Source organism: Macrobrachium rosenbergii, chromosome 39 (assembly GCF_040412425.1).
Source record: "Macrobrachium rosenbergii isolate ZJJX-2024 chromosome 39, ASM4041242v1, whole genome shotgun sequence".
Taxonomy (NCBI): Eukaryota; Metazoa; Arthropoda; class Malacostraca; order Decapoda; family Palaemonidae; genus Macrobrachium; species Macrobrachium rosenbergii.
In genome coordinates, this window is record NC_089779.1 from 16,036,409 (window position 1) to 16,057,513 (window position 21,105).

The 21,105-nt window shown below is 36.8% G+C and overlaps 2 protein-coding genes and 1 long non-coding RNA gene across 5 annotated transcripts in view; 1 reads left to right on the forward strand and 2 right to left on the reverse strand.

The window, feature by feature from the left end:
* Window positions 1-2,916, reverse strand: part of LOC136825768 (uncharacterized) — a 95,453-nt gene extending 92,537 nt beyond the window's left edge. Inside the window, exon 1 of the long non-coding RNA XR_010849452.1 lies at window positions 2,888-2,916. This is a non-coding gene — a long non-coding RNA (uncharacterized lncRNA). The remainder of the gene's footprint in view (window positions 1-2,887) is intronic.
* A 1,851-nt stretch (window positions 2,917-4,767) lies between these two features.
* On the forward strand, window positions 4,768-14,466 carry LOC136825770 (transmembrane protein 267). The gene is made up of 4 exons (XM_067082622.1): window positions 4,768-6,408; window positions 8,971-9,152; window positions 9,959-10,220; window positions 11,751-14,466. The coding sequence occupies exons 2-4, from the start codon at window positions 8,983-8,985 to the stop codon at window positions 12,078-12,080; spliced, it is 762 nt and encodes a 253-aa protein (XP_066938723.1). The 5' UTR covers window positions 4,768-6,408; window positions 8,971-8,982; the 3' UTR covers window positions 12,081-14,466.
* A 92-nt stretch (window positions 14,467-14,558) lies between these two features.
* On the reverse strand, window positions 14,559-19,809 carry LOC136825769 (U4/U6 small nuclear ribonucleoprotein Prp4-like). Of its 3 annotated transcripts, none has more exons than XM_067082621.1 (3): window positions 19,698-19,809; window positions 17,739-18,060; window positions 14,559-15,876 (listed from the first exon to the last, which is right to left on the reverse strand). In XM_067082621.1, the coding sequence occupies exons 2-3, from the start codon at window positions 18,003-18,005 to the stop codon at window positions 14,620-14,622; spliced, it is 1,524 nt and encodes a 507-aa protein (XP_066938722.1). In that variant the 5' UTR covers window positions 18,006-18,060; window positions 19,698-19,809; the 3' UTR covers window positions 14,559-14,619. The 3 variants fall into 3 exon arrangements, with proteins under 3 accessions (XP_066938722.1, XP_066938720.1, XP_066938721.1); XM_067082619.1 differs by having other exon boundaries at window positions 19,678-19,805; XM_067082620.1 differs by having other exon boundaries at window positions 19,617-19,707.
* Between the last annotated feature and the right edge of the window lie 1,296 nt (window positions 19,810-21,105).

Consider the following 21,105-nt stretch of genomic DNA (forward strand, 5'->3'; position numbering starts at 1 on the left):
CATCTTTTATAAAACCCTCATTTCAAACCGTTGTCCCTCGTCGAATTTGACTTCGAGAATGAGGGTTACAAAGGGGTAACCAACATTTCCACATTCAAACCTACCACAATTCATTAATTTATACTTGAAGGTTTAAAAGTAACCTAAGCACTTTGAAAAAAATGTGTAAACTTACAGTAATTCTGAACAAAGAACTTGGAAAGATTTCAGGAGCATCTGTAAGAGATTCCAACTTTATCGTCAATTCTCTCTGTGATTCTTACATTTCTCAAATAATCTCACCTGTACTGCGTTACATACACCATTTTCTACATTGTTCGGCCAAAATATTTTATCAATAAACGATATTAGCTTGCAGAGCTCTTCCTTAGTGGAATAGATGGAAAACAGAATTTAGGCCAAAGCCAAGCACTGAGACCTATGAGGTTATTCAGTCCTGAAACAGAATTTGAGAGTAGAGAGGTTTGAAAGGTGTAACAGGAGGAAAACCTCACAGTTGCACTATGAAAATATTGCTAGAAGAGGGTGAGTTAGCAAGATGGAAGAGAGAATATGAATGGAGGCACAGAAGAAGGAATGAAAAGGGTTGCTGCTAAGGGCCGAAGGGATGCTGCAGAGAACCTTCAGTGGTAATTCTAAGCCATAGTTCCGCAGGGAGCAAGACTATGGCAATTGATGTTTTCCTGTTATTTTACTTGCTTTACAAGAATTTAAAGTAATATTTTGTCGGCTGGCTGTAACTATACTGTAATTGACCTTTGAAGAATACACTACCGACGGGGTAGACCTCAGCTGGCATTCCGCAGCGAGCCCCCACCCCCCTCCATAGCGGGAATTCTAAGCCGGCTGTCCGCGGTGAACTAGCCTATGACAATTGACGTTTTCCTATGTTATTTTACTTGCTGAACAAGATTTTAAAATAATATTTTGGCGGTCAGCTGTAACTAAAATGTAATTGACCTCTGAAGGCTACACGACGGTACCAACGGGTCCCCTGCAACGATCTATACAGTTCAAAGGTAAACTGCAGTTCAAAGGTAAACTGCAGTTCAAAGGTAAATTATAGTTAAGCTACAGCTGGCCGGCAAAATATTACTTAAACTCTTGTAAAACAAGGAAAATAACACAGAAAAGCGTCAACTGCCATAATCTAGCTCGACTGGACACCATTCGAAGCTTTCGGTTGGGGCGAAGAAATGTCAGCGGCAAAATATTACCATTTCTGCTTTCAGTTTTGGCGTAGCGGAACGGCGCTGCGCGCCTTATCTGCATTTTGAATGAATCTTGGCAAGCTCGTATGCTCTGGCAAGAGGTAATGTACTTTAAATTCTTGTAATGCAAGTAAAATAACACACGACAACGTTTAGGTCACCGCGGAACACCAGCTTAGAATTCTACTCTCTGTTGGACTGTTGGAGGCATCCGGTGATTGGCTCACCTGTAAGACCGCGCATGCGTGATAGGGCCTGGAATCTGCAGTACTAGTAATACATAAAAAGTGCCTTTGGAATGGCTCCTGGTGTATATTTATTCGCCATTTTTTTTACGCTTTTTTTTGTGTTCCAGATGACATATGTAACAGGAAACACATCAATAAGGTGCCCAAACCTTTTCCCAAGTTATTTACCCACCAAAAACCTCAAATCCCCAACGAGTCCCCCTTACCGTCAGCTATTCTCGAAAGTGTCTTCTCCCACCCAAAACCTCAATTCCCAACAGGTCCCCCTTACCGTCGGCTACATTTCTAAGGTAAATTACAGTTCCTTGTTGGGCAAGTCGGTAGAGTTGTGGGCTAGCACTCGCTAGGCCTGAGTTCGAGTCTCCGGCTGGCTGATGATGAATTAGAGGAATTTATTTCTGGTGATAGAAATTCATTTCTCACTATAATGTGGTTCGGATTCCACAATAAGCTGTAAGTCCCGTTGCTAAGTAACTAATTGGTTCTTAGCCACGTAAAATGAGTCTAATCCTTCAGGCCAGCCCTAAGACAGCTGTTAATCAGCTCAGTGGTCTGGTAAAACTAAGGTATATGTAAGGTAAATTACAGCTCAATTACATTTGGCCGCCAAAATATATCCTTGAATTCTTGTTCAGCAGGTAAAGTTCCACAGAAAAACGTCAACTGCCATAGCCTAGCTCACCGCGGACAGCTGGCTTAGATCTACCACGTTGCTAAGTAATCAATTGGTTCTTAGCCACGTAAAATAAGTCTAATCCTTCAGGCCAGCCCTAGGAGAGCTGTTAATCAGCTCAGTGGTCTGGTAAAACTAAGGTATACTTAACTTTTAACTGGTTACAGTTTTGCTGTATTAGGTATGGAAGGGGGTGGGGGGCTCGCTGGAGAATGCCGGCTTAGATTTACCCCGTCGGGTAGTCTTCAAGGGTCAACTACAGTTTAGTTACAGCCGGCCGACAAAATACTTTAAATTCTTGTAAAGCAAGTAAAATAACATAGGAAAACGTCAATTGCCATAATCTAGCTCACCGCGGAACTACGGCTTAGAATTACCACATAAGCAACCAGACCTTGGCTATGAACTCTTAATCCGATAACTCATATAATTATTTAAATTAAACAAGTTACATCTACCCCTTACCAAAAACTAAGCGTAAAATTCTTTAAAGTTCGCACACAAGATTAAGCTGGAATTCCTGAAAACCACCCTTCAAAAGTTGGCTTGGCTCAAGTGTTGCATTAAGCTACGACCTAGGACAGTTGTCCACAAGTGGAACAATTTAGGATAGACTAAAGTAGACTTAACTCTCCCATAAAGAAATCGATCAATGACAAAACACAGTTTATGACATCCATTGAAATAACCACAATAACCATTGCAAACCGGCACTCGCCAGAACTTGCCCCAATGACTATCCTTGGCATACTTACCGGACCTTGGAGAACTTTTCGCTTAAAACTTCAGGTAGTTCTGAGGTCCCTGTGCAACGTAAAATAAAGCTGGTCACTGAAACAAACACTATTAAACGCGGATTACCACGGTAAAATCACTATATTTCAGTAAACGAATTCGCACTGTACATACATCACCTGTTTGACAGGTAACACTAACCCCGTGTCACCGTCGCAGCCCTGAAATCACGTGATCTCGAGAGTGTTCTGAAAAGTAATAGCCGACAGACGACTTTCTTATTATTCATTTTTATCTCCTAGATTCCCATTGTAGCGATGTTATTTCTAGAAATTAAAGTCGACTTAAGCTTACCTTGTCAGATTAGTAACAAATAGACTAACAGTCATAAATAAAAATCAAAATGTTAGTTTGAATGTGGCAAGCTTGCTGTTCCTGTCATCCTGTGGTCAATACTTTTTCTCTCGCAAATCGTAAAGAGGAAATAGCTTTCATTGAATAGCCTGTGCATTCTCTGCATGGTGAATGGAAAACAAAATAAACTAATTATCGAAAGCACAGTTGTAAAGTAATATCATCATTCCATTATCACCCTCATTTGATTATGGAGAGATTCCTGTTTTTTTAGGGGCAGTTTCAATTCATAGTTATCTTGGATAGCTAGTTCTTACTATCACTATTTTTTTAAGTAATCATGTCTGTAGTTTCTCAAATGTCTCTGGGTTTACACATCTCCTTAGTTCTTGGATCAACTTTTAAATATTCTCGGACTCTGAGTGCCGTGTTTTCAAAGGCCACTTTTCCAAATTCTTGGTTGCATCGTGACTCCATTAGTCTAGTGTACACATTTGGTGAAATATTTCTGTATATGTCTGTGTACTTATCGCTGAGCAGCCTACGTCAAAAATTTTATATTACATTTTTGCTTTAAAAGGTTAATCAATAAGGCTAAATAAGGCCTTTAGGATGAACACACAGCCGAGATGTATTATCAGTTTGAGAAGCTGTAGGTCCCGTTGCTAAGTAACCAATTGGTTCTTAGCCACGTAAAATAAGTCTAATCCTTCGGGCCAGCCGTAGGAGAGCTGTTAATCAGCTCAGTGGTCTGGTAAAACTAAGGTATACTTAACTTTGGGTAACTTCTTAATCAAACCTTGTAACTCCTTTAGTAAATTATTTGATAGTCTACTTTAGAGAGTATTACAGCACTCTGGTGTTTTGATGAAGTTGTTGCTCAACCATGTTCAGCAGATCAATATTCACGTGTTTTTTTTTTTCTTTTTTTTTTGAAAAGTGGCACATTCACAATAAATGTGCCAGCACAAGGCTGGCTGAATCTAAGTAGGCCTACATTCATTACAAGTGAAAACGTTCTATTTTCACTTCACGTAAATTTGATTCCTCATGTTTTAAATGTTTGTTGATTAGTAGACTATTCGCAAGTTCCCCACCGTCTTTATTATTTGTGCTTATTATCTATTTTCAGTTTTGACATCAAACTTAATTAGTTTTAAGCCATAGTAACGATAATCTGTACTGTATATTAAACGAGAACGGTCTAGGGACATTTACTAAAATATGACTAATTTTCGAGATGTTTAACGTTTTTTGTAGAAAATACAAGTTAGGTGTTGTTCAGTACAATTCTAAACCATTTTCCTCCCTTAGAAGATGGATTTAAACATATTAGGCCTACTTTTGCCGTTCAAGTGTTCTCATTCTACCCTTTAGCCAAGTTTTGCAGCTGGGTACAGTTCATCCTCGTGCCCCCTACATACTAAATAAAGTCATGTCCCTAATATTCATACATTCTTCTTTATCATGGTCACCTTTACATGAAGAAAATATCTCACGGATTCCTCGTCCGGATGTGTTACACACCGCACTAAGCAACTTGATCACACTTACACGGTCACACCTCGCCACAGCATTCCATTTGTAATCATATCTTCTTTTTGCCGTCTTTCCACAGCTCATTTCATTTTTAACAGTCGCTTCCACAAGCCTTCTTAAATTTTGCACTAATTCCTCCCTCTCTTGCGTCATCCAGCTTGGCCTCTTTCCACAGACTTTCCAAAAATTATTTCTATACATGAACTTAACCGCTTCAAACAATAGGCCTATGTTTTCATTTTCTATTCTAAAATCCATTTGCTCTTTAGCCTTTCCCTCTGCATATACCTGTACATCTATGAAATATATTTACAACTGTCGCCATTTACAGCAACTTCCGTTTTCAGTCTGGAAAAATGTAGTAAATCTTACGGAATCAGAAATGATAAGCTACAAATAAGTGAAAATTGGCATTGTGGGGAGATGCCGAAGGAATGGATTGAATGTCAATAATGCAGTTGAATAGGACAAGTATGCCCTGAATATGACTGTATTTCCTTATCTGATTGACTATCAATTGTAGGATTTAGGAACGGAAGTCTAAGAATCGTGACACTGTTCTGTGCAGACGACGGACTGATCCTCAGTCATTCTTGGGAATTAATAATAAGGGCCATTAAAATTCTTATAAAAACTAATTTGGCTTAAACATAAACAAGCACTTACGGGTTGTCAAGAGCAAGAGCCCGTACAGTCATAAGGACGTTTCAACTAAATAAATAACCATAAAATTAACATATTGAAATTCAAAAACTGGTACAGTAGCCTACAGATGACATAGAAGAAATGCGACGCATTAAAGGAATAATAATAGTAAAACTTATAAGATATCAGTGCTTGCAATAAAAAACTCAAAAGATAGTTTCAGAGAAGGAAAATGGTTCAAATTAAAGCATAACAGATGGTGAACATGGCTGACTCAGTCATAAGTAGAGCTGAACCCGAGTGATGATAGAGAAGTTGTACTGTAAAGGACTGGCAATGGCAGCGTTCATAAATGCCATGGAAATAATGAAGTTCTGACATAAGGACTGGAAAACAGAAACATGAAAATCAACACAGAGAATCTGTAGTAAATTTAAGGAAAATACTAGACGAACCTCGGTATGATAGCTAAGAGAAAACTATGTTGATTAGCCGAGCAAGATTTAACACGCTAGAAATAAATGACAGAATATTAAATGGGCAAGAGACCAAATGTCTATATGCTGAAGAAGCAATTGAAAACCTAAGAGTTTCTTACTCTGTTGCCAAGCATACAGTAATATTAGGAACATTAGAATCCTGCAGTAGCCATATCTGGAAGATAAGGAGGAACTAATGGCTTTATTGTTATTATTTCTGTTTACTGCTTCTTTTTCTTAGGACCACACTCTGCTTAGAGAGTAAACTGAAAATTGGGAAGAATTTATTTTAAAAAAATATATATGAAAAATATACTTCAATAATCCAATTAAATGCAAAATGGGAAGGGCCAGGAAGCCGTTTTAAAGGTAAACTCCCAAGACTACTACTACAAGTACTATGCCAAGTTACCTGACAGTGAATGATGAAATATGATATCACTATTAACACAAGGTAATCGTATTCCTGAACACGTCGATTACAAGATGGACGTCATTTCTAATACACCTACGTAGAAATAAAGGTAATTATATGTTAAATAACATCTAAATACCATTTATACATCACACAGGTTCCATTCTTTTGTGTGCTTTCGAAATTACCTTTGTGTCAAACCTCTCGTTTTTGTTCCCTTTATGTTAACGTTCTTAAGTTAATGATAAATAATATACATGTAAAGAATAAACATATTAATAGTTCATTCGAAATTTGTGAAATTTGGTTCTTATGATATTCAGGTCCTTAGGAAATTCATAGGTAACCCCCACCGGAAGTTAGGTTAGGTTGAAAGAAATATATTTGCTTTAAAGAGTAATTGTATGATGGAGTTCTAAATAGGATTTTCGTATATTTCACTGTGTATTTTAAATGCATCTGATATTGAATTTAATAGCAAATTAATAGTTTCAGAGACGCCAGGACCCCTTTTGGTTGGGTAACGCAAACTAAGTGCTTAACCTACCCCAACCTGGGGTGCTGGGTCCTTACCAGACCATGGGGCTTTAACCTCGCTGGACCCCCCAACCTAGCCTAATTTAGGGCACCAAAGCTAACCACAGTAAAACTGTAGAACAGCTCCGCTGATGAAGGAGGTGGTGTTATTTATTGCCGGTCAAATATTATCAACCTCATATCTCCATCCAACATGGTTGGGGACCCTTTGGGAATGCGGGGTTTTGGGTGGGGGAAGTCGTTAGGGGGAAGACTGGACTGTTATGTTGTCATAGAATGGTTCCATGCATGCACATGTTATTAGGGAGCCATATGTTCAAGAAGGGATTGACTAAGGAAACGTATTAGAAAAGGAACAATACTAACCAGATGTAACCTAACCTAACCTAACAGGCCGTGTTACTTAGCTGGGGGTCTCCACCCCTGAGTGAAGGGAACCACTTTTTACCAAAAACTTCCCTGTAACACTGCACTTGCACAATAGCATTCTAGGGTGGCCAGCATAGAATAACATATCAGTTCTGAGGTTAATTACAGGTTAATTACAGTTGACCGTCAAAAAATAAAGGTAAGTTCTTGATAAGTAACCAAAATACTGTAGAAAAACTCAATTTCCAAGGTAATACCCCATGCGGAGCTGTTCTATAGTTTTACCCTATCCACATCTGACCTAACTTGACTTAGGGCACTGGGTCCTAGTCTGGTCAAAGGGACTTTGCACCCTCTGGACACCCCCCACCTAACTTAATCTAACCTCTTATCATGATCCCACCTCAACCACCCTGCATAGGCCTAGTCTCTGATGCAGAAGGAAACAATGCTCAATAATGACAAGAGAGTGGTGGTCTCCCTCCTCCCCACTTATTTACTTTCCACTAGTTTATGATTTTAGCACATCCTGAGGACTGCTCTACGTAAGCGTTGTTTTATAGCCAGGAAAAATATAAATTACTTTTATAATGTGTGATTTTGCAATGCTTTGGCATAGAAGGAAATTGTAATAGCTTTCACTGAAATCTTAAGAACATTTAGTAGTGTCAGACTACTATTAAAAGTAACATAATCTAACATCCTGCCTGACTGGGATGTACAGTATGCCCTTTCTCCGAGACCCCTCTTAAAATTGCCTAAAAATTGTCATTGATATGTTCTTGGATACACATTAGCCTAATCTAAACTACTGCAAAGAGTCCCACCCAATCTTAGGGCCCCCCCTTAACCTTACGTACAGTTAGCATAATTCTTACCTTAAGGTTTTCAATTTGAAGGCTGCAGTTTAATAGCAAGATGGTACACTATCCAGTGCAGGTTGGGTTAGGGTACAGTAAAATGTAGTAGAGTCACCTCACCCTCGTGGGTATGAGACTTGTATGGTTCTCATTATAAAAATGATTCAGTAAGAGAAAGACCATACCTCAGCATGAGCCTTTTCCAATAATGTTCCCATAAACATGGTCATGAAAGCACCACTTACTTGACATATTGCCAAAGGGATTACCCTACGATCTTTTTGAAATTGCATGGCTCCTGCATTATTGTTATTGAATCTGGTAATAAAATTCCAGACGGTGTCTGCACAGTCAGAACACAAGGAAGCCGTCATAGAGCTTTATGCCACATATAAAAGGTGGTTGGATTCTGAAAACTTTCGAAAACTTAACCCTGAAAATTATTATGCTACAGACTAGGTTGTAAAATTCTTCAAGAAGAGTTGTACATTCTTGTTCATGTATTATATTCACTTAGAATTTCTTAAAGACACTGGAATGTAACTAGAAGACAATAGAAAGGCCAAATGAGAATTCAGAAAATATACAAAGCTTGTTTACATTGATAAAATGTTGTCATTATTCATTTGGTTTGGTCTTGGCGAGAAATTAATTTGTCGTCCCCTTAGTCAAGTGAAAGTCTTCATTACTGGCCTTACGTGTGTTTTTATGAAATTGTACCTTTTTTTATAATTTTGAATACAATGTGCTTTTAGACCAGTTCTGAAATTTTTTAATACTTCTATTGAACCAATTCGTGGAAAACTGATTTTGACCTATTTGCAAGCGCAGCGTGATATGATGTAAGAAATATTTATTGAAAGCACTTTTTTCACTAGTTTTACGCAACAAACAATTTACTATAGTTTGCAGGTGACATGGAAGGATGGATGAAAATGAATGAAGAATTGGATGAAACATCGGAAAATATGCAGAACATTGAGAAGGCAAACAAATTAGAGATAGCACTGCTGTGCTGTGTTCTTTTAATTATAACATGGCTTGGAGACCGCCTTGTAGCAGATTTTGTGATAACATTACCACCCAAGTAAGTTGAAACAGTACACACGGTACAAAGAATTTTATATGTAGTACAGTACTTATTTTCCTTAATATATACTGACAAAGTAGTTCATCAAGTAGAATTTGTGATGTGATAACCGTAAATTAGGAGTCAAAATGAATTTCCTCATGAAGTTCTTATAACACTGAAGTACATTTTGTATCAAAGGTTCATTACTTATGAAGGATTTATCATATTGACTTTTTATGTGTAAGATGTGTAAAAATAAACAGGCTACATGTTCATATGAATTACAGATATCCATATGAAGTACAGTAGTTATGGTTAGATGTAGAACTAGGTGTGTTTTCTGGGCTTTTTCGTTCTCCCATATATTGTATTTCATGTTTTCTGTCATCATAAACAGCAGTTTGATGTGTAAGTGAGAATTTTAATGTGATTTGTGGCAGTTTATTGGTTTACCAAGTATTGTTCTTGCAGCTTATATTACTGTATACAGTTTTGTTTGTACATAAAAAATACAGTATTAAATACAGTGTTTTGGTTTGATTTGGTAATACAGTTTCTTCACAGAATTCAATACATTACTTAGGAGATTTTTTTTTACATAACTTGGTAGTAATATTACTTCACAAAAATTATTGAATACACACATAAGGGATTTCAGTTTGTTTACATTCACTGTGGCGTACCTAGTGTTGTATGTCACTTCAGCTGACTTGTCAGTTAGCACAGGTCCAATACTGTATACAGTAATGATTTACCATGTTTAAGATATGGTTTGCGCTTGTACAGCATTTTTCTTATATATTTGCTTTTTTTTGTCATAGGTCTCTCCTGAGAGCATCAGACACTGTGATCCATGGTTTAATAGCAGCAGTATCCTGGCGAATAGTATGCCTTTTAAATCCACAACTAAGTTTTAGCAGTTGTGTCCCATCACATTGGAATGACAACGTGAAATATGCAGGTAGACAAGAAAGCTCATCATTTTTCTCGCTCATAAATTTTTACAATATGGGTATGGCATTTGCCGTAGCAAGTGCAGTAGATTTGGACCACATCATCACAGACCTGTCTTATACACTTCAGGTAAGATACTTGATGTTTTGAGTTGAGTTTTCCTTTATGAAGCATGATTATATTCTCCTGTTATGAAAATTTTATTGCAAAAGTTGAAAGTACTGTAATTATATCGATATTGATCAGACTACTATAATCACCATGTACTGTATAGATTGGAGAAAAGTTTACCATGCACCACTGATTTTCCTTGTTATCAAAAACCAGCTTTAACCATTAACCATTCTGTGAATATTATAATAATAGACATTTTAGTCAATTGACAAGTTAAGTAATAACTGTCTTCAGTCTGTAATTCATTTTTGGTGTTCCAGATAACCCCTTTTTTTGGAATCTTGCAAAAATTATTTTTTTTTGTAAATGAGAATGGTAGTACAGTACTGTATAATACATAAGCTTTTTATAAAAGTACAGTAAGTTGCTTATTTATCTCCCATAGTTTAATTGTTTCTTATTACAATAGTGTTGGTATTTACTCGTTTTTATTTTGGCACAACTTTGCTTGTGCCGTTATGTTATAAAAGCTCAGTTTTTTTCTGTATATGGGAAGGCGACAGTCAACCCAAGCTCAGGTGAAAAAGAGGATGGTTGAGTGGAGGCTTAGTGCTCTTACCATCTTTACAAAAAGATATAATGATAATAATAATTTAAATTTCTAACAGATAGAGAGAATATGGTGCAAGTAGCTATAGGGTTGCACTCATGCATCAGTAGCCAGGGGAAACTTAGCTAGGTAGCACTAAAAGTATACCTTAGTTTTACCAGACCACTGAGCTGATTAACAGCTCTCCTAGGGCTGGCCCGAAGGATTAGACATATTTTACGTGGCTAAGAACCAATTGGTTACTTAGCAAAGGGACCTACAGCTTATTGTGGAATCCGAACCACATTATAGCGAGAAATGAATTTCCATCACCAGAAATAAATTCCTCTAACTCTTCATCAGCCAGCCGGGGAATTGAACTCCGGCCCATCGAGTAACAGTCGGAACCTCAACTGACTCAGCCAGCGAAGGGCTAGCTAGGTAGCACTGATTAGACAGGTACTCATCACAGTTATTGCTAATTGCAGCATTATTCTTTATAAGGGTAATTGGTCAAGAAATTGATCTCAAGGCTTTTATATAGCAAGGGTTCCTTTTTATCTTGAGTAAGTCAGTTTTCATTTCGCAGTTTATCAGGTATTGAATATTAATTTGATATTCATTAGAGATCAGTCAGAATTTCTTTGCCATATATTGGTTTTCAAGGCCCAGTCAGCATTCTGCATTCTGGTAATAAATGTGCATTGTACAAGGAAAAAAGTTTTTGAAAGAAATACAGTATTTAAGGCAATGTGCCAAAACTGAACTTTTAAAATTATGCTCTTTATCTTTCAGTATTATTATGTAATTGCTACATGCACTAGTTGATTGTCATAAATATGTACTTGCATAAATTTTATATACATTCTTAGTTATGTAGACATACAACCCATAACATTTTAAGCAGGCATTAATATACAATTTGTGCAGCCCTTAATTTTGGATATTTTTTCCAGGGGTACGAACTTACACACTGGCAGAGAGGTTTGTTCCACTTCGTCTTGCCTCCTTTGCTCTTCAGCATATTGTTTTACATTTCCTCTGTTGTGTTCAAATCCTTATTTTGTCTGAAAGTTTCCATATTTGTCTTTCTTTGTGTCATAGGCCATGATATAAGGGACGCTCTGCATCATGGCTTATGGTTTCAGCCCTTGGGTGTGACACCTCGTTTTCCTTATTGGTTATATGTTTTAACGACCATGTTATTACCATTCATATCTAGTGGAATGGGTTCCCTGCCAGTCAGAGCTCAGTCAGTGCATATGCCTTCTGTTTCTATTGTGTAAAGATATGAATTCCCTCCAGTCAAATAGTACAAGAAAGTATTTAAGATTAAATTCATATTCCAGATATTGTGGGCCCTCCCTTATTTTGCCTGTGAAGCCACTTACTTGTCAAGTCTTTGCAAAACATATATGAAAACTAAAAATAAAAAAAAAAATCTTACCATTACATCCACTTTTTTGGTTCAAAATTCACTGAAAATCTTGCAAGTCAATTTCAAGTTTTTTTAGAATTATGTAACATATACCAATAGAAAAAGTTTAGCATATGCTATTTAGTAAAAGGTCATAAAGTCGTACTTTTAGCTAATAGTGTCTATGCTTGGAGAAGTAGTAACTATATACCAGAATATGTACAGTAAAAATACTGACATTTAGTGCAAACTGTATTATCTTGGTTTGAGCCCATGTTATAATTCATACACTGATTGTTCTTGTAATTTCTATGAAACTGGTATTATCCATGGGTGTTGTATTCTAATTTTATAGTCCTTGATTTTATGAGCAATTGTTCATTTGCCTCATAACATGGTTAGTGGTCTTGTATTGTCTTAATGTCTATTTGTTTTGGTTTTATGTTGTGTGGTGTTTATGTAATGCAACAGATTTGTATGTGTAAGTTAGATGGTAATGGGCGTGAGTAACTCTTAAGCAGTAGAATCTAGTCTTGAAGAATTCGTTTTCCATAAAGTGGAAGAGGAAGAAAAATATGCCTTTATATTTTCACACATTTGTGACTAATAAATTGATCTTCAACATAGATTACTTTTAATTGCTTCAGGATTTATGGATTAGAACTTTGTATTTATCTGTACATTGCCATTGAAGTGACATTTTATTTGATATAGTCCCGTGTGCTAAATCACTGTGCAAAAGAAATGAGATTTTTTAGGGTGAAAATGTGAAAACATTCAAGATTTTAAGTACTGGCAGTGGTTGATATAGTTCTACGAAATGTAGTCCATTCCAGAAACTGTATGTAAGAGATATTTACCAAGAAAAAGGTGGTTGGAAAAAGGATGGAGGGTACTGTACAGTTACTCACTGTAGAAGGAACGGCAATTCAAAGAGAAATCATTGTGATGTGGTAATTGAAAGAGGTGCAACTTGAAACTGATAGACAGGATATTAAAGTATAGTCTTACCTTGTGACGTATAGATGATCTATTATTAAATAATATGAGTATCCTGTTTGCTTATTTGAATATCACAGGGTTCTTGAGGATCCTTATAAAGGTTTGTTCTCAGTGATATTAAATTAATTATTTTTAAGGTTAAATTTTTTGACAAGGGATTTTGATATACAGTAATGGGACTTTCAGCATTGTCATCAGATGTATCAAATTTTTATAGTACAGTAATTTTGTATTTTTTGTGACTATAAAAACTACAGCCTTTTGTGTAGGAGTATTCCTCAGCCTAAGCTGGAATGGTGAGAGGTCTGAACTCGCACCGGTGCCCTAAAGAAAGGGTATCACAGTCTCCATGATGTTGTGCAATTGGAACTTCAAAGCTCAGGCTTCATAATGAACACCATATTCTTTGGAAGCTTAAATTTCAAGTCAGTGACCCCTGTGGGCTTGTTCCATATGAATAGGCATCACCTTCTGGATAATATTAATAAGAAGGCAGTTATTATAGTGTGGCAATCCACTTAACTATAGGGTTCATCTTTTGAATAATATTAATAAGAAGGCAGCTATTATATTGTGTCAATCTACTTAACTGTAGGGTTCATCTTCTGAGTAATATTAATAAGAAGGCAGCTACTATATTGTGTTAATCCGCTTAACTATCTTGTTACTTAGTTTCTACAACCTTTCGAGTTCATGCTAAGAACACTCCTATGTAAAAGTCAAATTTTGTAGGAATACATTATGCATGACCTGTAGAGTCATCTGTTTAACAGATTTACTAATACAGTACATTTATGGAATTCACTTTATACTGTACTCAACTGTCCATATCTTGTCAATAACCTCCTCCTTCATTATAGCTGAGGTAATTTATTTATAATTACTGTGAATATTTGATAAAGGCTTTGTATAACCCAGAAACTATAGCATAATATTGTATCTATAAAATATTATAAGTAAGATAGTGTTACTAAGTAACAGTTTGTATTTGTTCTTCTATTAATCATCATGATAATAATGTTTAGATGCCTATGTTATATTTTATATTTTAAAAGGTGTTATCACCTGGTCTTTGGGACCTAACATTGTCAGTGAGGAGTTGATTCAGACTCACTTTCCCACATTGTGAGCATTGTTACTTTTTTATATTTTTGGTAGAATCCTGAAATGATGCATTTCTACAGCTGATGAAATTTAAGTGTAAAAATGCAAATAAATTTAATGCTAACATAATAAAATGTTTAGATGACGGATATATATTTTTTAAGGTATACAAATTTTAATTTGTACATCGTGCTTACCCTGTAAATAGGATAACATTTGGGATGGAAACTGAATGAGAGAATTTGTAAAACAAAAATGTTTATTAAAAACTAATCTCTGTATCAAAATGTCATTTGTACTTCTCAGTCAGGACCCCAGATCTTGAATGTCCTGTCAAATGAACATGTTGCAATAATGCCATCAAATGGGGAGATATCAACTCCCATCACCTTTTGGCCATGTCCTTCAAGGGCCCGCAGAGGTTGGAACGAGCCATGACACCAAACACGTACAGAGCCATCATATGAACTTGTTACAATATACTGTCCTCCAGTTTTGTCGTACCGAGCACCAGTGACGATGCCTGTGTGAGAAGGGATTGAATAAATACAACGGCGTGCTCGAACGTCCCAAACTCTTGCCGAGTTATCTTCACTGCCTGTTACCAAATGGTAACCATCAGGTGACCAGTCAACAGCCAAAATTGGTTCCTGGTGTCCACTCAAGAACATAATGCACTTGCCAGTTCTTAAATCCCAAACTCTTCCAAAGGCATCCATCCCTCCAGTGGCAGCCAAAGAGCCGTCAAACTGAAAGCCAAGGCAATATACTGCTTTTGAATGACCTTCTTGAAAAAGAACTTCTTCTTGTATTTCGAGGTCCCATAACCTCCAACTGTTGTCGTGGACGCATGCCCCCAGAAACCTCCCACTTGGATGGAAGCTGACTCGTGAAACTCTTGCTTCCATGGTTGGTAATTCTCCAAGTGGGTTATCACTGTCCAAGCTCCACAACTGCACACTTCCATCTCGACCACTTGAGACCAAGTTGAGAGCCGAGGAGTCCATGGTCAATGTTGCACTTGGATGCCACTCAACACAGTCTACATAACAATTGTGTCCATGATAAGACTGAATTTCTGTGCATTCTGGAACTTTCCAAACCTTACATAATCCACTCCAGGAACTAGTCGATAACAGCTTTCCGTCAGGGCTAAAACTGCAATAAGAAATGGGTCTTGAATCAGCATTTTGACTGCCAATAAGACTAAACGCTCTCAACTTATTCTGTATCTCTTGCCTCTTAGCAGTACGAGTTGCCTCTGGAATTTGGTTATCTAAGTGCTCTTGTTTTAATCTGGCTCTTGCCCGAGGTATCGAGAAATTTACAAGAAACATTCTTGCATCCCTGAGTTCTTTGGGTCCCTCGTGATACCATGTCTCCTCTGGGCTTTCTTGAGTGTGTTCTGTGGTTTCTTTTTCTTGTTTTTCTGATGCAGTTTTTTTCAAAGCATCCTCACCTAGTCTAGAGAGAAGTTCCTTCAATCGATTTCTTCGGTCAGCAGGACCTTCACCAAAGAGGCATATAGGTTCTCCTAGTTGTCTCAGCTGTTGTTTTACCTAATGAAATATAAAAATAAATTATGCACTGAACACTGGACACAATACATAATACAGTAGTAATCAGTGGTGTAATATTTACTTTTAATACTTTATTTTACAGAAATAAACTAACTGGTAAAGTATTTACAGATAAGCTATACACTGAAAAATAAAAATTAATTAAGAGTGTCTTCCCATTAAAATATTAGCAACTTAACCACACTAATTTATTAATATTACATCTCAGTCAAGCCATAATCATTACCAAAATTCATTTTCAGTATTGTATTTGGCCAGGAATTGAAGTGCTTACTATTTCATTGCAGTAGAGTATTCAATATCCTTCACTGAGATCACCTAACATAGAAAAAGCACTAGCCTTTCATAGGTTCACTAAACAATTGGCAAAATGATCTAATAATCTCTACTGGTGCACTGGTTCTCATTCCTGATACATGTTTCCAGTAATAGTCAGTAAAAGTATCTAACACAGTAATACACCAGTACAACCTTTCATACAAGATACCAAAAATAAAGAGAAATCATCTATATTAGGGTCCTACTCATCCCTTTCCTTTTAGTTACAAAAAATAATTTTCCCCGTAAGATGGTGCCACATTTTTTGCAGCATAACTTCAGCCAGTTTCATCGTTTTCTGCCTATGGTATCTAATTCTTCAACTTCTCCTTGCTCCAATCTTCTCTCCTCATTTAAGAACAATCCTTTGGGCAGATCTGAGTTTAAAAATGTTACTGGGTCTTATTACCCTTCAAAGATATTACTAATACAATCATGGCCAACAAGTTTGGTCTGGCAACTTATGGTGAAAAGTGTTTGATTTCTCCAACAGCTGTCAAGGCATGTAAATGAAACATTCAGACTTGTTTGTTACAGCTAAAATAATCTGTGAAATCATAAAAAATACCATAACATAAAAGAATACAGAACTTTAAAAATACATGCCTTGCATAGCTAAAAGTTTATATTTATTTACCTCATCCTATCCTAACAAACACTTTTAATTTACACAAGCCTTGACAGTGGTTAGCAGCATAAGTTAATAAATCACCAAAGCTAAATAATATAAAAAAATTTAAACGATCAAACACAAAGAGATAGTACCGTTATTCTACAGAGCTTCAGTAGCAAGCACATGTATGCAGCCTGTACACTGATGGGCACCACGGTACAGAAAGAGAATCTCCCTTTATGCACCTTTGCATGACTATCTTTTGTTGTACAAAGTTTTGACTACAGTCCCTTGAACCTTGAAAGGGGAGCTGCGGTGACAAGGTAAGCATGACAGACATACTGATGGATGGTTGGACAGACAGACAAATAAATAAGGGAGGGAACTATAATGACCTTGACTTTGTTGGTTGCAGAATAATAGACAAGCTGCTGATTAGAGTCTAATGTACATAACTTGGTAGTCTCAAACTGGTGACTCACCTCCATACACCTGTAACATTTTGAAAAAGCAGATGCTGACAAGTAAACCTAAGCTGCTTTATTCACCCCTCTCCCAGACTCATGGTTACCACCTAAATCTGATTTTGGATACTCAAGATTTACTTACTGTATATTCTGATTAAATTAGTTTCTCTCCCACTTCCACTCATATTTTCTCTTACTGTGTTGCAATCAATGAGCCTTCAACCACAATGACGTCAGACATAACTGTTACTTCAGCTGTTCTTATAGTATAGTACTGTATCACTGAAAGCCATCACCATAAATAAATGGATCACAAACCACTCAGAGAAATAAAGTGAAATACAGTATAATAGTCTGAAGGCTTAAACTTTACATGGTACATTACAGTTAGTACAGTATCTTTTACAAGTTCTGACTACATTCTTGATGATGCCTTAACTTACCTCACTATCATCTGTGGTGACATGGATCATACGTGCTCGTCGCTTTCTTTCGAACTCTTCAAGCAATGCTTTCTTTTCGTCTAACATTTCTGGTTCATCCAATTCCATGTATTCATTGCTAGTGTGGATGTTTGAAGCAGCAGGGCTACTTGGTGTTTCACTTGGAGAATCTGTGCCTCCCATTGTGGCCCCAAGGGATCCATACCACTGACGTTCACGGGCATTGCCACCTCCACCTCCCACTGGTGAATCTTCTCCATCAGACATTTTTCAAGGATCCAATGGTGCAAGCAGCACTATGTGCAATGATATTTTAAGCAATCTGCAAAAGAAAGAGTCCTCAATTAGAGGAGTCCAATACTGCATTGCAGTACAATTCCTTAAAATTACCATTAGTCAGGAAAAAAATAATAAAGTACTGAACTCTGCAGTAAAATATAGAAAAAACTAAATATGAAATAAAACTGTCACCCAAAATATCAGTATCATTCTCTTTGAGACACTAGCTATTTAGAACTCCACACCCCCCAAAAATCTGAGCTATGACCGCAACGAAATCCTTCTGTTTTTCACAAGTACAGACCTTTATGCAGGAGCATATTATATCAAATGAACAGTGAATACTTAAGTTACTTGCCTGATGATCCTGCAAATTAACACACTGAATCTTGCCTAGTGAAGGATATGAAACCTGCCATTTTTAATTATATCATTAAAATTTTATAATGGAGATTGCAGTTGCAAATTTTAATGCTCTTTTCTCAGAATGAGTTTTGGAATAACATCACTGGTAATTAAAATGAACTTGGTCTTTGGATATTTATTTAAAGTGTGCGGGTGGTAAGCTTGTGCTCTGGCAAAATTTTGTGGAATTCAGAAAAAATAATTAACAAATTTTTGTGTGCAGATGAGAAAATAATCTGGATGAATTTGTTACAGCTAAGCCTTGAAATACATTCCTATGACTGGTTAGGCCATGACTTACCCCCATATCAGATTAAGCTATGACAATCCTGTGACATATCAGGCTATGACATCTTAGGATTTGACTCCCAATCGTGCTTTTCTTAACAGGTTAGGCTATGACACATATTAGGCTATGGCACCCTTGTAAGAATGTGATATCACTCCCTCCTTCATAGGTAACAGGTATATTGCCTACTGAAGTAATTCGTGCTATACCACTTTTACAGTTTTCAAATAACAAACCAAGCCTAGCCTTGCTTAGTAGGCTAGCCTGTATAAATTCTGTTGATAATGAATAACAAAAATGCAGCACAGTGCATTTACCAAACTTAAGATTCACAAAAGACTCCAAAAGTCTTAATAAAGCCATAACTCATGTACCGTAAGCCTAAGCTAGCCAGCCTAACCTGTGCGGTACTTATAGTTAAGCTAGGGCGTAACCTAACTCGTAGCCTAAAGTTATAGGTTTCTATAAAAAATAACGGTAAAACTGTAATTGCGCGGCCTGATTCCCGCCAGTCGCCGACCGGGACAGGTTTGCCGTACAAAAATAGACATAACCTTTCCTATAATGCCAGGTCCTGACCTAACCAGATCTTACCTACCTAACCTAACTTAGGGCGACGTGCCCTGACCTGGCTGGAGGGGAGGCTTCCCCTCCCCTGGACCCCCCAAAAAGGCCGTAACCTGTCCCGGCCGGCACCTGACGGGAATCAGGCCGCGCAAGTCAGGTAAAATTTTAACCAAAATAACTTTATTTAAAATCACCAACTGGTGATAAAGCTTCACAAAGCCTGAACGTGGGCTGGGTACCGGTAGAACCGTCGCCGCTGGATTACGTACCATAAAACTTTTAAAAGATGACTAAATTCTAATATTACTACAAACATGCATTCTACAATAAAACAGTACCTTCAATTAAGTTAGAAAACCGGAACTAATTAATATAAAAACAATATAAATGACACTGTACCTCGGGAACGGAAAACTAACAGAACGTTTGTTTACGTCTTGAACACCGGATCTTGAAGTCTGAAGTAAACATGGCATTTAGTAATAATTCTCATGCAGATATATGAGCTAAATTAAACCTGCTTTTTGCACAAGGTACAGCATAATTCAAATGTAAAATTAAGACTGTTCTTACATTAAATTATCGTTAACCTAATACTTATGCCCAATATTAGTGTATTTAATCAAAGTAATACTAATTCTCGAGGATGCTTATGCCATGATGCTGTCACTTCAGGAAGGGTTGAGGTAATATTTCAGTTTTCGTAAACAAAGATATTGCAGCCTGACAGACACAGAAACCTTCTAATAGAAGAATGCGAGAATATATAAGACAGACATTGAGGCATAAAAATTATATTACCAGAGAGAGCGCTGGTTACCATACATAGAAACATGCCATTTTTTATGACCTGGACAAGCGTTCAGATCAGTCTTCATAGGGGATAAATTAAAATTAATGTAGGTGACAGCTTAATATTGAAGGATTGCAGTGGTATGAAAAACCAACATGGGGTAGTGGGTAGTCTAGCAGAATTAAAGTGGATGATTTTGAATGTGGCTTGTTAGTAGTTAAGGACAAGGGACATGTAAGGAGGAGACTAAGTAAAGGCAAATTCATAGCTAGACTACTAGCGAATTGCCACTTCTGATGTAATTAACAAATGTTGTACAGTAAACTTCAGCCCACGCTGAAGTGGAAGCATCAGAGAATGAATGAAATCAGCTGCTTATGATGGATATCATATAACCTAAAGGCAAAAACTTATGTACCCTGTAATTGTCTCTGCGGATTGTAATGCTCTGTACCTATTCCTAGTTACAGAAGCAATGTAGTGCGCTGAGCAACGGATAAGGATCACGATCTAAAGAAAACCCTTCTAACTCACATAAAAAAACACACATTATATATATATATATATATATATATATATATATATATATATATATATATATATATATATATATATCATAATCTCTAGGAAAATTAAAGACTGGGTGTAAATCCTTAGTTGTGGCTTTATTTCTAAGCCATTGTTAAAGTTCTTTGATAATGGCTTAAAAATAAAGCCGAAACTGCTCAGGCTTAATACCAAGTCTTCAGTTTTCCTAGAGGTTATGGAAGATATATAATCACGGAGATTAATGTGCAACATCTACGATCTGTACATTATTCCCAATATTAAATTTAAGTAAAAGGGTAGTTGTACTTTTCTAGTACTCTTTGGACCAAGGAGTGTTTTTTTTTCTGGCATAAGCCTCAAGAAGGGGAAGTGTATTAACTGATCTTAAGTTATCTGGCGGAACAAGTGTCACTGACACCGAGGTTAGGTGAATACTAAATGGTTGGTAGGAAGCAATTTCTTAACAGGGATATGAATGCAGTCGA